Here is a 15,608-nt window from a genome sequence, read left to right as displayed (position 1 = left end):
TAGATCTCTCTAACCATTCTAGAGATTTGTTTGTCTAGTTGATTTACTTTTTATCGAATCTACAATCTATAATTTGTATCATTGCCAATGACCAATTGTAGTGTTACATCATTAGCATGTGAACAACTAAAATAACGTTGTATTTCACCAACTTGCATAAAGGGTATGGAATGGAACTTAAGTGTTTTTTGTTTACATAAAAATTATATAATAGAGTCTTTCACTGATTACCTCAGCGGTTGGATACTCGGACTTTTGTCTAAGAGGTCACAGGTTCGATACTCTCGATCTGTGATTGCCCGCCAGAATTTTGTCTTGGCTTTCGTGGAGCTTTTACCGGGTGGGGCGGTGGGGGGAGGGGATCAGGTAGGTCCACGGTATCCAGTCTGGATACCCGTAATCTGACCCTTACTGTTCCGGAAAAAAAAAAATTATATAATAAAAACTTTTTAAGAAAATAGACGGGGCCAAACCAAATTTGGCCTATGGATGAAAATTTTACATAAGAGTACAAAGCATGGTAACAAAAAAAATCCAAATTCAAGGGGAAAATTAAAACCTAAAATAATCGTGCCGATCGTTTCGAATATTTAGGTTTGGACTGGATTTAGGTTATTGATAGAAAAATTAGTTAGTTTCGTTTTGAATATGATATTAAATCAAACTTCTTCAATTTTATCTTACCTATCAAGGGAAACACCTTTACTTTCAATAAAAGATATGTTGTTAAAAGTATTGTTTAATTATTTTTTTTTCCCCATTTAGTCGGTATATGATATTGGGGAAATCTCACCGTATAATGGTAAAGCCTTGCATGTACTCTAGACAACGAGATGTTGACCATGAGAAGTTACAAGTGTTTATAGAAAGAAACTCTAAGATTTTGACATCCCTAAAAACTTAAGACCTTGGTAAAACCGTGAGTGTTTTTTTTTTTCTTTTTCATTTCATCCTTTGAAATTTATTAGATGTATAAATTATTTCCCTCGTTTAATGGTCATGAGGAAAAAGCCATCCAACTTAAATATTGCTATAAACATTAGTTATTCTCAAAATTATAATAATTTATTTTGAACAACATTTTAAAAGTAATTTCATGTATAGAATACAATCACCATTATATTTCCATACGGAAAATGATATGACTTCAAGATCCCATTTTGGCGACCTTGGAGAATTGTCTTGAAGTCATTATTCAAAATAGGCCACACAATATATGACTTCAAACTGGAGAGAATATGACCCCTTTTTCGTGAAAAGACCACTCACAGCACACCAACTTTGAAAACCATTACGAAAGAGTACAAGCTTTTCCATGTTGAGAATGTCATTTTCATTCATTGTCTTTTATAAAGTTATATGAGGGTGTGAATGTCAAGTATAATAGTGTCGAATGGTTATATACATAAAACTAAAGTTCAACTTATGTGGTCCAAATGTCCAATTCATGTGCGACTTTAACCTAATTCAACCACTAGAAGTATTTCTCATGTGTAATGAAATATTTATATAACTAATAGTACCATAAACATCTTAAACAAATTGAAATTGATATGTTAGAGCTGTATGTAGCATTTTTTTAATGTGGATTCTTGATCTAGAATATCTTTGGACTTAACTATTATGAAAGGTTGTATATACTCACTAAAAATATAATTTAATAAAAATCAACATTTACATGTTATCAACCAAATTATCATTCTTGATTAGCATGTACAAGTACACAGTGATGTTTGTTAACTATAAACCTTAACTATGATTCTATGAACCCACTATCAACATTTGGTATAGATTATTTAGTAGTGCAGTGATAGATAACCCTTAGAGGGGGTTAGGCTACAAGAATAAAAGAGACCGAGAGACAGAGACTTTTTACCAATATTCTTTCTTTACTTCTCAATGATGCAACTATTACAATTTATAAAGGAAATAACTTGAAACTACCTAAGGAACAGCATAGTTACTTAACTTCTATTTAAATGCAAAATTATGATTGGTCCTAAATATGCATGTAAACTTGTAATTAGATTAATTCAACATGTTATAACTGAAAGTAGATATAATATTAAACGTGCATATTTCTTGATAATGCGATTGGGCTTGTGTCTTTAATTGGCTCGTATCATCTAGTTTCCTTAATATGTTAAAAAAAAACTTAAATTCCAACTTTCATTGGTAAATACTTACAAGGTGGCCATAAAAAGAAAGTGGTTACTAGATATATTAGTTATGCTACATAAATTTGAGTTAAAAACATGTTATTTTATATATATAGGATAGTTTTTTTTCAATTTACTATAATCTGATAATAATTGTTTTAAAAAAATATATATATCTAATATAATAATATAATAAACAATATATTTTATGAAATTACTTAAGCCAACTCCAATGGTTGAAATACCCACCAATTTGCTTGATTGGGCATATTGATGTTCAGTTTGTTTCGATTGTATATTCAATTTGTCTGCTAATTTGTTCTAATCCGTTTGCTCCCATGTATACAGAAAACATACCAGTTTTGTGAAACCTTTTTTTAATTTTATTTTCGTTTTACATTTTAGCATATGCGTATGTTTAATATAATATTTTTATAAGTTTATATGGTTCATGATATAACATGAATAAATTGAGTTAATATGTTGAGTTGAAGACATTCCAGATTTCCAGATTGATTGTTCTTACTACATGGTACTATGGTAGTGCTCTAAGAGTTCAATGTGTTGGTCCGATATGTTGAAACAATTTATTAACTGTTATATATTTAGACATTTTGTATATGTCATTGTTATTTATGAGTAATCGATTTTTTTCATACACGTGGAATATAAAATTATAGATAATGCTTATTAAACCTTAATTTATAACAAACTAACTTATGAAATCACCATATTAAAATCCAAATCTTTTATTAGATTTGCTACCTAAACACAAGCCAACAAAAATCAACCTCACATAGATGTGATCTAAGCCATATATTTATTTCCAAAATTCCAAAAAAAAAACCCAAAAAAATATACTCGAGAAGGTGTTTGCCTCTTGGTAGCCAGAAAAGATAGTAAAAGCACATACACACACTCCAAGTGGCCAAAAGAAACTTATTATTTGGGACCCATTAGTCACCTTTATTTTTGGTTGGTTTTTAACAAATTCACCTATTTTCATGAATCCAAAATCATAGTTGACTCTTCCCGTTTTTTTGTACAACCATCCATCCATCCATCCATCATAAAATTTTGCATATACTTCTTCTTATTCATATTTACTACTACTATTACTATTACTATTACCATTTCTTTCGCACTTATATATATATATTTAAGCCCATATTTTTCTCCACCATCCAATATTTGATTCTTCGCCTGTTAAAACTCTCTTTTAAACCCCTCCAATCTTTCACTGATTTCTATTGCAATCTTGACTCCTTTTTGCATAAAGTTCCAATCTTTATTCTGGGCTCTGAATTGTTCTTCAAGGAGGTTAGTTCAAGATTCTGTTTCTTGCTTAAAGTTTTAATCTTTATTGCGTTTTGTTTAATTGGTATTTGTTAATCTTTAGTTCTTCGGGTTCGGGCTATTAGTTTTAATTAAACCCTTTTAAGTTTTTACTGCATTGCCATTAATTCTGCTATTATCATATTTTTGCATAAATTTGCTATCTTTTGACAGTTTTAGTTTTAGTTTTTGTTGGTTATTATGTTTCTTGCTTAAATTTGTAATCTTTATATTGTTTCTTTTCATTGGTATTTGCTAAATTTTGTATTATGATTAGGAGTGTATTGTTTAGTGAATGATTGTTATTAAAAACCTTAATCGATGCTTATGTGTGCGTTAATTACTGCATTACCGTAAATTTTGATACCGAGCTTATTCGTTTTCTGTTTCAATCTTTTTAGTGTATTCAACATCGGTTTTCATTGGTTATTATGGAAGTAGGTTCAAGATAATGTTCCTTGCTTAAATGTGTAAACTTTATGTTGTTTTTTATTATGGCTATATGATTAAAAAAACTTGATTAGTAGTTAATTGTTTTGTATGACTATTAATCAAACCCTTAATGGATGCTTATGTGTAGCTTGATGACTGCATTGCGATCAGTTTCGATACTGAGCTCATTCATTTTCTATTATAAATTTACAATCCTTTTATTTGTGTTTCTTTAATCGGTATATGTTAATTTGCGGCTTCTTGCTATGTGGATGAGTTATTAGTGAATCCTTTTTGTTTTACTGTTCTTGGCGCTTTAAACTCTTAGTCGTTATGTAATTGTATAGTGTTTCTTTAATGGACACTTACTTGTTTCTGAATATGAACCCTTAAGGGTATGATTACGTTCGATCAGCTAAGGATCTTCTTATTATATTGTTTTAATCTGGTAATAATTTGTTTTCTGATTGTGCATTGTGTCATTACTTTTGACTTGTTCTTATTATTATTTTCTTTTTTGTTAATGGTTCTATAAGCATATATCTCTTTCAAAACTCTTGACCATTCTTTGTTTATGATTTCTTTATTCTTTAATGAAGTTTTGTAATCATATTGTTTCTTTAAATGGGTAATTATTTGTTTTCTGATTGCTGCGTTGCCATTAGTTTATATGCTTAATTTGGTGGTCTTTAGCATTATTTTAATTTTGTTTAAAATCTATTAGGCTTCCAACTCTTAGACTTCTTTTACCTTGGAATTTACTATTAGTGATAATGCAACTAAGTTGCTAGTTTTTGAGCTAAATTGTTAGTAATACAACCTAACTTCCCTTAACTCGTAACCAATATTGTTGTTGTTATTGACGGGTTTTCTAGGTACTTGTATTTATGAGGAAAGAGTGTGAACTCAAATTCTGCCATTTTCGTGGTACAAATAGAGTGTGAATAATCCAAACCCCCATCACCTTTGTTCTTAGATGTCGTAATCTCAAGCAAACTGGAGTAAATCACATAAAGCATCCCTAAACTTGTGGTAAATTGACACTTATCTTCCTTTTGAAAAACACACATATATGGGTACTTGGTATGACTATCTTATAAGAATTTAGGTATGCCAAAAAGTAATAGTGAAAACTTGGTTAAGTATAAACAGTTAATCTTTTGGGTAATATTTCAAACATAAAAAAATTGAACTCTGTCCAGACAAGTGACTTTTGTCACAATTGTGTGTATGAGGTGGATTTTTTTAGAGAAGGACGTCCTTTTGGTGGATGGATGTATGAATCATACGTCACCTAATTGAATTTAAATCTTGACATGTCGGTGGTTTTTAACCGTAGGCATTTTGCCAGGAAGTTGGTGGGCTCATCATGAACTAAGGGTCTATTTTCTCTGACTTAACTCAGCTTGGGATTTGACGACATTCACCTTACAATTTATCCTCAGCTCACCGAGTCTGTATTTTCTTATCCTTGTTTTTGTTACTTTTCTGTTATATTTAAGGGTGAGGGGCTATAGTTTTTAATATTCCATGAAATTGAACGATGAAGGTGACGGGGATTAGATTGAAGATGGCTAGTTTGGGTGGCAAAATAGGTGGGTTGGGTAACATGCAAAAGTTCAAAACAAGCTAATATTTTGGCATGTATCCTGTTTAAAGAAACATATTTTTTTTCTTCAAATATTATAGTATTTGGATGAATAATTGTTTGTGTCAAAAAAGATTATAAAGTTATACGTAGTATTATGTTAACAATAAGCTAGTTCTTTTCTAATCCTTCTCGATTTAAAATACACATTGCGCAACTTTCAATCTTTTGACTCGTTTTCTTTACTTTATTTTGTCCCATCAATATTATGCCTTGGCCCATAATAAATAAAACGTACCCAAATCAACCATGATCCCAGATCTAGTGAAGATGACAACGAGAAAGATGATGAACTTTCAAAGGTCAAAGATAAAATAAATAAGATTAGCCAAGTTACTGGTTTGTTTTTCACTTCTTGACATGTGTGTGACACAATCTTGAATCTTGATTTAACATTTGATTTCTATTTTAAATATCTCTTAACATCTGCACTTCAGTTCTGTATTAGATCTCACTCAGTTTTCTATGTTTCAGATTGAAATGATGCGTGAAAAATCAATTCTTGACCCTGGTGGAGAAATAGAAGTAAGTTTTGGCTATCAGTGTAGTACAACTGATGGATATGATATTCCTTCTGGAAAAAAACTTGAAAGAAATAATAGTTCATTTTCTTGCCTCTCTGGAGCTGCCATAAGTGCCAATGCAACATTAGCCAACACAAATATTTGCAATGGGTTAATTAGCTCAGAAATTCTTCCATCACTAGATTCCCCAAAGTCATTTAGAAGAATTCCCTCTTCGCCGTCATTCACAAAACTAGATTTACTATCATCTTCCTTCCAAAGTGGCATGTCTTATCTGAGTTGCAGCCCGTCTACCCCTGAAAACCTTGAATTTGATTCTTTATTATCAAAACCCTTGAGTGCACCTTCAAGAAGCGAAGATTTTCTAAATGCAGTTGAAGTACAAGTGGCTGGCGGTGCTGCTGGAGAAGATAGAGTTCAGGCGGTTTGTTCTGAGGAAAATGGTTGGCTTTTTTGTGCTATTTATGATGGATTTAATGGGCGAGATGCAGCTGATTTTCTAGCAGGCACTTTTTATGAAACAATTAGGTGTAATTTGAATTCATTGGATATGGAATTTGATTATTTTCGTGGAGATGACCACATAGGGAGGCCTAAAAATAGAGTTCTTGATAGCTTAGAACGTTCTCTTAATCAAGCCGAAAATGATTTTCTATATATGGTTGAGCAAGAAATGGAGGATAGGCCAGATATAGTGTCAGTGGGGTCTTGTGTATTGGTCGGGCTTTTGCAAGGGAAGGATTTATACATAATGAATTTAGGTGATAGTAGAGCAGTTTTAGCCACAGATGATGACGAAACAAAGATTGATGAATTTAAGGGTTTGAAAGCGGTGCAGTTAACAGATAGTCATACAGTTGACAATGAAGCTGAAAGGAAGCAAGTTGTTAGTGAACATCCTGATGATCCGAAGACAATTGTGCATGGAAAAGTAAAAGGAAAATTGAAGGTTACTCGGGCATTTGGAGTTGGTTATTTGAAAAAGGTGATGAAAAGTAAATTCTCATTGAACATGCTTTTAGTGAGCATTTTAGGGGTTGCTTGGATTTGCGTATTGGAATTGCTTATACAATTATTGTGACTTAAAGTCGCAATAATCAGTTTTTTATTGTTTAGATAGACATACTATTATTTATTTGAACGGCATTATATAAACATATTATGCTTCATCCTGATTTTATGATATGTTAGGGGTATATAAACAGTTAAATAGCCACTGCAACAAAACTGCTTAACTAAGCCTGAAACAACGTTACACTTTTATTCCTATTGGTAACTTCATTTAAGAGCCTTTAATTTCCATTTTATGGGCTGTCCCTACTTTGTTCAGTCATTTTATCGATCAATTTCTTAGATAATCAGAATTTGCCAAACATATGATTATCTTATTACTATAACCATAAACAGTAGGACATCTGAACACTGTATTCTATGGTCACTGTATCGTAGCTGACTATCTGATTAATGATTATTTAATATCAAATGCTCACTTTCAAAGCACACATCCAAATAGTGATTATTTTGGCTAAACCTGTTTGTGTTTTTTCATTTCTTGCAGAAAGTTTTGAACGATGCTTTGATGGGTATTCTTCGGGTTCGTAACCTTCTAAGTCCTCCATATGTCACTGTACAACCATCACTATGTATGCACGAAGTTTCAAGCTCCGATCACTTTGTAATACTTGCGAGTGATGGTTTATTTGATTTCTTCACAAATGACGAAGTTGTGAAGCTTGTCCATTCCTACATATCCAGAAAACCGTTTGGGGATCCGGCAAAATATCTATTAGAGCAGCTTGTACTCAAAGCCGCTAGTTCTGCAGGTAAATCATAGGTTTCCTTGTTGACGCTTTTATATATCTAGTTTCGGGTCCATTTTTATGAAATTAGATTTGTATAGTTGATATTGATGGTCAAATTTAGTTTTGGATTCTGCAGATCGTTGACCAATAAATTTTAACAAGAATAGTACAGTAGTACCCCACAGTGCTTTGAGTTGATGGTATCTTATAAAAATTTGAATTATGGTGTAAATCAAATTTAAAAATGAAATTCAAAAACTTCATTTAATACATGGGTATGAGTTATTTAATACACGGTTATATTTAAATTGTGTTTTTATTAGTTAATGGAATATTTAAAGATGAATAATATGATCACAATTATTTCTCTTTGTTAGGGAGGAGATAACAGTAATAACAAATGCTTTATAATGTAGAAGAGATAGACATTCGGTGGTGTTTATTTAATCCATTCAATTTATGAATGACCCCGAAAGAGATATTCAAGCACTGAATTCAATATTATGCTTGAAGCCCTGTAAAGATACATACTTTTGACCAAAAGAATACCGTTGATATGCTTTTTTGTTGAGATATAAAATCTGATATGGGTCATGTTACTTTTACAAAATTGATATGAACGACCAAATCCTTGCAGGTTTCAGTACGGAAGAGTTGATGAGCGTTCCTGCTGGCAGGAGGAGAAAATATCACGATGATGTGACTGTCATTGTTATAATTTTAGGTACAAATAAACGCACTTCAAAGGCTTCAACGTGCATATAATTTGTTTCCATCAAGATAGTTACTAGCTAGTCCTGTACAGTTTTGCATTCAATAACATTATTTTGCATCGTCTAGTCTATTGTTTGTTTTTGGATCTTAGTATATTAGTAAATATATTTTGTTATGAACTCTCGTTTAGTCATTTTCATTCATATATGCACCCAGTAGCCCAAGAGTTTTTGCATTTGACTTCTAAACATCAAATAAATTAGTTTGTAAGGGATGTGGTTTTGGATGAAGAATATTGTAAAGTAGCAGGAACTTTCAATACAAAGAACGAACTTTCTTTTCTCTGATGGGGATCGTGCTTTACGAATATATTCCTCATGAGTGGAAAGCCTGTGATAAAAATCTCGAATAGTTTGGATGTTTCCATGTTGATCTGCTTGTGCTTTGTGATCTGGTCTATGCAATCAGAGCATAAATTCTGAAGGATCATATTCTTTGCTTGTAAAAGCAATCATTCTTTGTGGTCGGATACGACAAATACGGGACCCAATCTTTGTGGTTCAGCATCGACGACTAATTAGCCACGTCCAGTTACCTGTCACTTGGTTCAAAACAGAGCTGTAATATTTTTGGTAGTAACTTGTAACGAGTGGCTGTGGTTTTGGGTCATTTTCTCGTATAGGGAAGGTAAGTATCAATGGTCAAACGGGCTGGGTTGGATTTCTCCCACCAAAGAGTTCTATGTCCAATCTTTTTAATTTTAGTTGTAAAGATAATAAATGTATGAAAGATTTTTGTAAAAATCAAAACTATATTTTCAAAAGGTAAAAGTGAGTTTGGTGTTTTCTTAAACTTAACTTGGCTGAATAAGCGCATATAATTGGTTTAAGAATATTAACTTAAGAATTTGAAAGTAGGGGTGTAAGAAATGAACCGGAAAACCTTAAAACTGGTCCGAACTGTGTGATCCGAAACAAAAAAACCGAAACCTAAAAAAACCGAAAACCGAAAAAAACGAAAACATAAAAACCGAAGTGTAACGGTTCGGTTACGGTTTTCAATATTAATTACTAGCGGTTAACCGAACCGAATTTTGATATATACCTACATATAATCATATATATGTATATTTACACATATATGTGTTACATGAATACATCATTTACATATCACTTTAGCTAAATTTTTTTAATTGTGGTCTAAAATATTAACAATTTTACTAACTTTCTTTCACAATCTATGATTAGATTTGGATATTCTAAGTAATTTTCTTATATATATATATACAAGGTTTTTTACCCGCACGATGTGCGGATATAAAATTTATTTTTTAAAAGTTTTAATATTGACATTGAAATCAATAATATATATAATGTTCAACATTTAAATACCAAAAAAAAGTTAAACTTAGTTGAACATATTTAGAAACCTAATGGTGTTGTGTTACTTAGATAGTGAAAATTAGTTTAAATGAGATTGACAGTATCTTGTGGCTGCATATTTGCTCTAAATATCGTATTTGATCAGGAATAATTGTAATTACAACCCATGTTTTTATTAAAACAATTGCTACCCGTGAAAGAAATGAACCCGCATAATCCGTAACTTCAATGAATCAAATTGTGATATCATTATCTAGTTAGAAATATTTAAATTCCTATAATGAAACGATTTTGATAATATACGATTTGATTAAATGAATCCAAGATTAAAAAAGTTAAATAAAGAATATTGCCTTTACAGGGAAAAAGAAAGATATATAGAAAATTTAAACTCATATTTAAGTTTATACGGTTTTAGTTTTCTTTCTTGCATATGAGATTTGTTTCTTAAATATAAGGGATTTGGTTTTTTAAGTTTGTATATGAATATCTTTTTTTATTTAATATTTAATGGATAAATATTGTCAAAAAAATGTGATAATGACACATAGGATAAAAACCTATGTGGCAAATTTTAAAAATAGCTTTATATTGAGGAAAAGTTTAAAAGGTTAGGATTCCCATTGTTTTAATAAATATATATATATATATATATATATATATATATATATTCTTTTTAAGAAAAGTTGTTAACTTTGTTTAAGATATCAATAAAAAAATATTAGTATTATTATATAAAAGACATTTTAAATAGTAAATTATGATACACTTAAAGAGAAACTTACATTGCATAAATATAACGTTAGAAAAAGGTAATTTACAATTAGATGTAATGTATATTTATTTATAAAACAAAATATTAATGTAGGTAATTAACTATTATGCATAGAAAAATTAATTAATGCAATGTAAATTGATTATTATAATTAAAAACTTAAACTTTATATTAGCATAACTTTACTAAATGGTTAACCGAAAATAAAACCGAAATTAACCGACTTTTTCGGTTAATCGATTTGCGGGTAACCGAACTAAACGGTTCAAAATTTCTAACTAACCGAACTGAACCGAAACCCGAAAAACGGTTCAAAATTTCTAGTTAACCGAACCTAACCGAGCCGTTTACAGTGCTATTTGAAAGCATTAGAACTACACTTAGGCAATTGTCAACTTAATTGGGTTGCCCGACCTTTATGATAATTGGCGAAAGAAGATATTTTATAATGAATTACACCTTTTCATCTCATTTTAATTGTATTTTTATAATCTTGTTTGTATCAAAATAATTATTAGTTTCTTATAACTATACTAGTTACTATTCAATTTACTTGCTATATACTTGATTAATCACTATTAATACTGTTTTTTAAGTCAGATTGTCTTAGATGCAAGGGTAAAATTGATGAATTACTAAGTAGAAACTTTATTTTCACACCTATTAAACTCATGATAGTTTGATTAATGCATTGGAGCTTACTTGTTCTCAAAACAAATTGTCAGGCTAGTAGGGAAGTCGGGATTGAAATTTAAGTTTTTTTTTGTTATAAACTAGATAGTTTTGTTTCAAATACAACATTTACGTTTTCTTTTTTAAATATGAATCAATCATTAATTTGAGCTTCACAATGAAAATCATATCAATTTTAAGAAGAGGATAAACCATTAGACATATTTATAATGACCTCATTAGCAGTTTAGCACATATTAATTATTGTATTTCTTTCTAAGTAAAGTATGTTACATTTTTATATCCATTAAGCCAAACAAGACACAAATATAAAACAAAGTTAATTTGGACAAAATGTTCAATAAAATGTTAACAAACATACTTAATTAAGCGAATAACAAGTTTTGTCACTAGTGATTTACTAATTAATACCTAACAAACGGAAATTACGTTAAAGTGATCATGTGGAGCTTTGTGCCCCCCTACATCTATGCTTTCAATTGTTTAAATCCATTTTGGAGTTTTTATGGTTTAGGAGCTAAGTTAGTTTTTATTAGTATTTAGTAACTTACTTTTAGACAAAAATATAATAAAAACTAATGTTTCGTTACTAGGCTAAAAAGATTCTCGTTATGTATTTTGTAACTTATTATTATTATTACCATACCATGTATTAATAATCAAGAGAAATTTGCTTTTAAGTATCTTACTAGTACTATTTAAAGATCGAAATAACCAATTTGGATTGCACTCAAGGTTCAACAGTTCAACTATATGATTACCAAAAAGTTAATAAGGGGACCAGGGGTGTTACTATTCTTAACGAAATTCGTGAGATTTTCCCCCTAATTCCAAAAATGGCTAATTACAACTATTTTATGTACATTAACATAAACCCTTAGCGTTGTCTAGCAAGACCTTTACTACGTATAATTTGGAGTGTACGTCATTCAAATAAATTTAGAAGTATAACTTGTTGTCAAATTTTAAGTTTATTTAAACATTATGTTAATTATAATCGTTGCAATTTCAAACAGCACCTGAGGGATGTCCGTGTAATGCGATGGCAGTTTGTGGTGCTGTGGCGACTAGTGGTAGTGGGAACAACGAGTAGGATTGGTTCTTGATGTATTAAAGGGTAATGTAAATATTTTAAAAGTTAAAAAACAATGTAAATTAATTTATTAAAAGTTTCAAATACTTAATGTGATAGAGATAAAGATATGCAAATATTATCCATATATAATGTTTTTGCTTAATAGTTGACTATCTGAAATTTTAATTATGAGATATGCCAGTATCTGAAAGTATCGGATATGATTTAAGGCCGCTTCTTAATGTTTTTTGGAGCTTTTAGCTTTTAGACAACAAATAAAGTCTTATTTGTTTACAGAAGTTCAAAGTTTTAATATGAGAAGGAAAAAAAAAAACCTCACAATCTAAAAACTCATAAACAAGCTTTTGGCTTAAAGTTTTTAAAACTCTTGTCATTTTATACATTTTATGAATAGTTGGACCTACTCTACATAACACATAATAAGTGTATCTGAAAAATTTCAGTTACAAACTTGAATCCTTCCATTAAAAACTTCAAAAATAAAGTCAAAGGGAGTAGAGCCCGTTAAGGGGCGTCGAGTGGAATTCCTTGCGACATAAACCTCATCATCTCATACCTGATGTATAGAATACAATGTTTTACAAACCGGAAGATCGGACCGGTTGAACTTCTCAATTCAACACGAGATGGTTATTTTTATTTATTTTATACAATTGCTACTCGTATTAAATTTGTTACAATCCAACAGAAATAATACTAGATAGGTAATCCATAACAAAATATAAGTTTAAAGTACGAAAAATAACATTGGCTTTTGCGTAATAGTGCATACTTTTCATTAAATACCTTTGCTATTAGACTCTAGCTAGACTGGTAAGATGGATATTAGGCATAATGCATGTCAACCAATGTAGTGTTGTAGCTGAAATTAAGCATCCCGAGTCACAAGAATGAAAATAAAAGAAGTTAGAATTAAAGTTTCGTTTGTAAGAACTAAGTTAACCAACCATGCATAAAAAGTACAAAATGCATTCATAAGTCATCGTAAGATAGTAAGACAACCTAGTCCTTACATAACACAACATCCATAAGGATTTTCGTCACTAAGTATCTCAAAAGTACTATCTGACGGTCGAGATAGCGATACAAAATCGTCATTATCGTCAGCATAATCATAAGTGTACGGTGTAGGAGGAATGTAGTATGCAGGACCACCATTTACGCTGGGGTGCGTCTCATTGTAACTCACAGCATAAGCCGGGCCACCAACGGGCATTGGATACGAGTAGCCATGTGGAGGGCTCTGATGCATTTGATCAACCACTTGATTACTCCCCATATCTGGAGCCACTAATCCCGTGTTTGCGGGTGCACCTGAAGGCTTTGCACCCGCATTACTCTTTTTCTTTTTCTTCTTTTTCTTTTTCTTAGCTGGTGCACCCGGTTCACCACTAGGTTGAACCGGATGATTTTCTGGTAAACCGGCAAATCGTACAGTTGGATTGCCGGTTTTATTTGGAGTATTGGTGTTCACATTTTCTTGAGGCGGATTATTATTGTTATTATTATTATTTTCGTCCTCATCACTACTATTTCCACTACTTTCTGACCCTTTTTCTTTCTCGCCACCTGGAGCCGATTTCTCCTTTTTGGTGGGGTTTTCCGGCCATTTCTCTGCATGTTTTCCGGTCTTGACTAGCTTTTTTACGAGGGTATCGGCTTCAACGTTGCCTAAAACCGTAACTTTGTGTTGCTTTGCATCTATATCGATTGTATATACACCTGCAAAACTCATAGTAGTTTTTTAGTTGAAAAACAATCAGAAACATGGTCAATTGCACTATATTACGTGTTACAAAATCTTTACTTTCTTTTTGTAGATTACACTATTTTTCCACTTAACATGACAAACTTACGTTTTGGCCCAAGTAGCATCAAATTAAACGTAAGATACATGTTTTTCATGCATTTAGTAGATAACGTACGTGACATCTTACAATAACTAATAGCATGATATTAAAAAAAAAAAATTTACTTATGGAAAATATATAATTAAAAAACGCATATATTACTTTAATTTGAAGATGCATTCTTTTTTAAACTTTGATGTATCATTCTTCACACTTGAATGTACCACTTTAAATTTTGGAAACTTGCATCTCAGATTTTCCAAGGAAAAAAAAATTGAATCATGTATCAAACAACAAAATCATTTCTTTGGTAATATTGGAAAAATTAAGTACCTTCAATGCCTTGAAGGACTTTCTTGACTTTTCTCTTGCAACCAACACAATGAATGGAGACTCTTAGAACACATGTCTGCAAAAATATGCATGATTAGCCATAGATAACATAATATGTATCTATCTTCTTTATATACATGCAGTATATTATAAAAAAAAATTGAAAGTTGGGGTCCTTTTCTATCTTAAATAAAACCTGAAAGTAACGTCTTTACTTTGCTGTGGTAGAGGTAAGAGTGTCCACATCTTAACCTCCTCAATACAGTACCGTCGAGGTATTCAGACCCCAAACCCGTGAAAAATGACATTGGGTGCTTACATGTACTTGATTGAGTATATATATGGGCCTGTCATATCTATACTAGCTAAGTAGTGTATCATGTGACAGCTTAAACTACTTGTACTACACATTATCATTTGTTGTTACATTATATTCATCTGGGTAGCCCTTTATTTAACAAAAAAAAAGCATGAAAACAATATATAGTACGTAAAGGCATAAAACTGTGATATATATTGAAGCATAAATTAGTAAAAGAATAGATATTAGTACCTTATATTTAAGAGTTGGGGTGTTGTTTTGTTCTTCAGGTGGAGGAGGTGTATCCATATGGAAAAAATTATTAGATTTTGGTGTGGAATGGAATAGAATGGGATGGATTGTTTGTATAACAAAATAGAGAGATATACTAGCTAGTTAGTGTTTATTTCCACTCAAGTAAAAGTTGATGCCATATTATGAATGTGACATTAGATGCTCCTTTTATCTTGTGTTATATGCCAAGTCCTGTACTATATATGTGAGTTTATATTCTCAGGGTTTTAGGTTTCTTATTATTATTTTTTAATCTTCTTTCTTGTTTGA

The 15,608-nt window shown here is 31.0% G+C and overlaps 2 protein-coding genes across 4 annotated transcripts; one reads left to right on the top strand and one right to left on the bottom strand.

The window, feature by feature from the left end:
• The first annotated feature begins 3,337 nt into the window (after window positions 1-3,337).
• LOC122600238 (probable protein phosphatase 2C 40) lies at window positions 3,338-8,793 on the top strand. Of its 3 annotated transcripts, none has more exons than XM_043772926.1 (5): window positions 3,338-3,479; window positions 5,278-5,379; window positions 6,049-7,083; window positions 7,657-7,921; window positions 8,538-8,793. In XM_043772926.1, the coding sequence occupies exons 3-5, from the start codon at window positions 6,055-6,057 to the stop codon at window positions 8,663-8,665; spliced, it is 1,422 nt and encodes a 473-aa protein (XP_043628861.1). In that variant the 5' UTR covers window positions 3,338-3,479; window positions 5,278-5,379; window positions 6,049-6,054; the 3' UTR covers window positions 8,666-8,793. The 3 variants fall into 3 exon arrangements, with proteins under 3 accessions (XP_043628861.1, XP_043628860.1, XP_043628862.1); XM_043772925.1 differs by having other exon boundaries at window positions 5,266-5,379; XM_043772927.1 differs by lacking the exon at window positions 5,278-5,379.
• A 4,658-nt stretch (window positions 8,794-13,451) lies between these two features.
• Window positions 13,452-15,416, bottom strand: LOC122600599 (heavy metal-associated isoprenylated plant protein 36-like). Its single transcript, XM_043773348.1, has 3 exons — window positions 15,297-15,416; window positions 14,744-14,819; window positions 13,452-14,282 (listed from the first exon to the last, which is right to left on the bottom strand). The coding sequence occupies exons 1-3, from the start codon at window positions 15,351-15,353 to the stop codon at window positions 13,570-13,572; spliced, it is 846 nt and encodes a 281-aa protein (XP_043629283.1). The 5' UTR covers window positions 15,354-15,416; the 3' UTR covers window positions 13,452-13,569.
• Window positions 15,417-15,608: the final 192 nt, after the last annotated feature.

The sequence above is a fragment of the Erigeron canadensis genome, chromosome 5, assembly GCF_010389155.1.
Source record: "Erigeron canadensis isolate Cc75 chromosome 5, C_canadensis_v1, whole genome shotgun sequence".
NCBI classification, from domain to species: domain Eukaryota; kingdom Viridiplantae; phylum Streptophyta; class Magnoliopsida; order Asterales; family Asteraceae; genus Erigeron; species Erigeron canadensis.
This window is presented reverse-complemented; position numbering and strand designations above follow the sequence as displayed.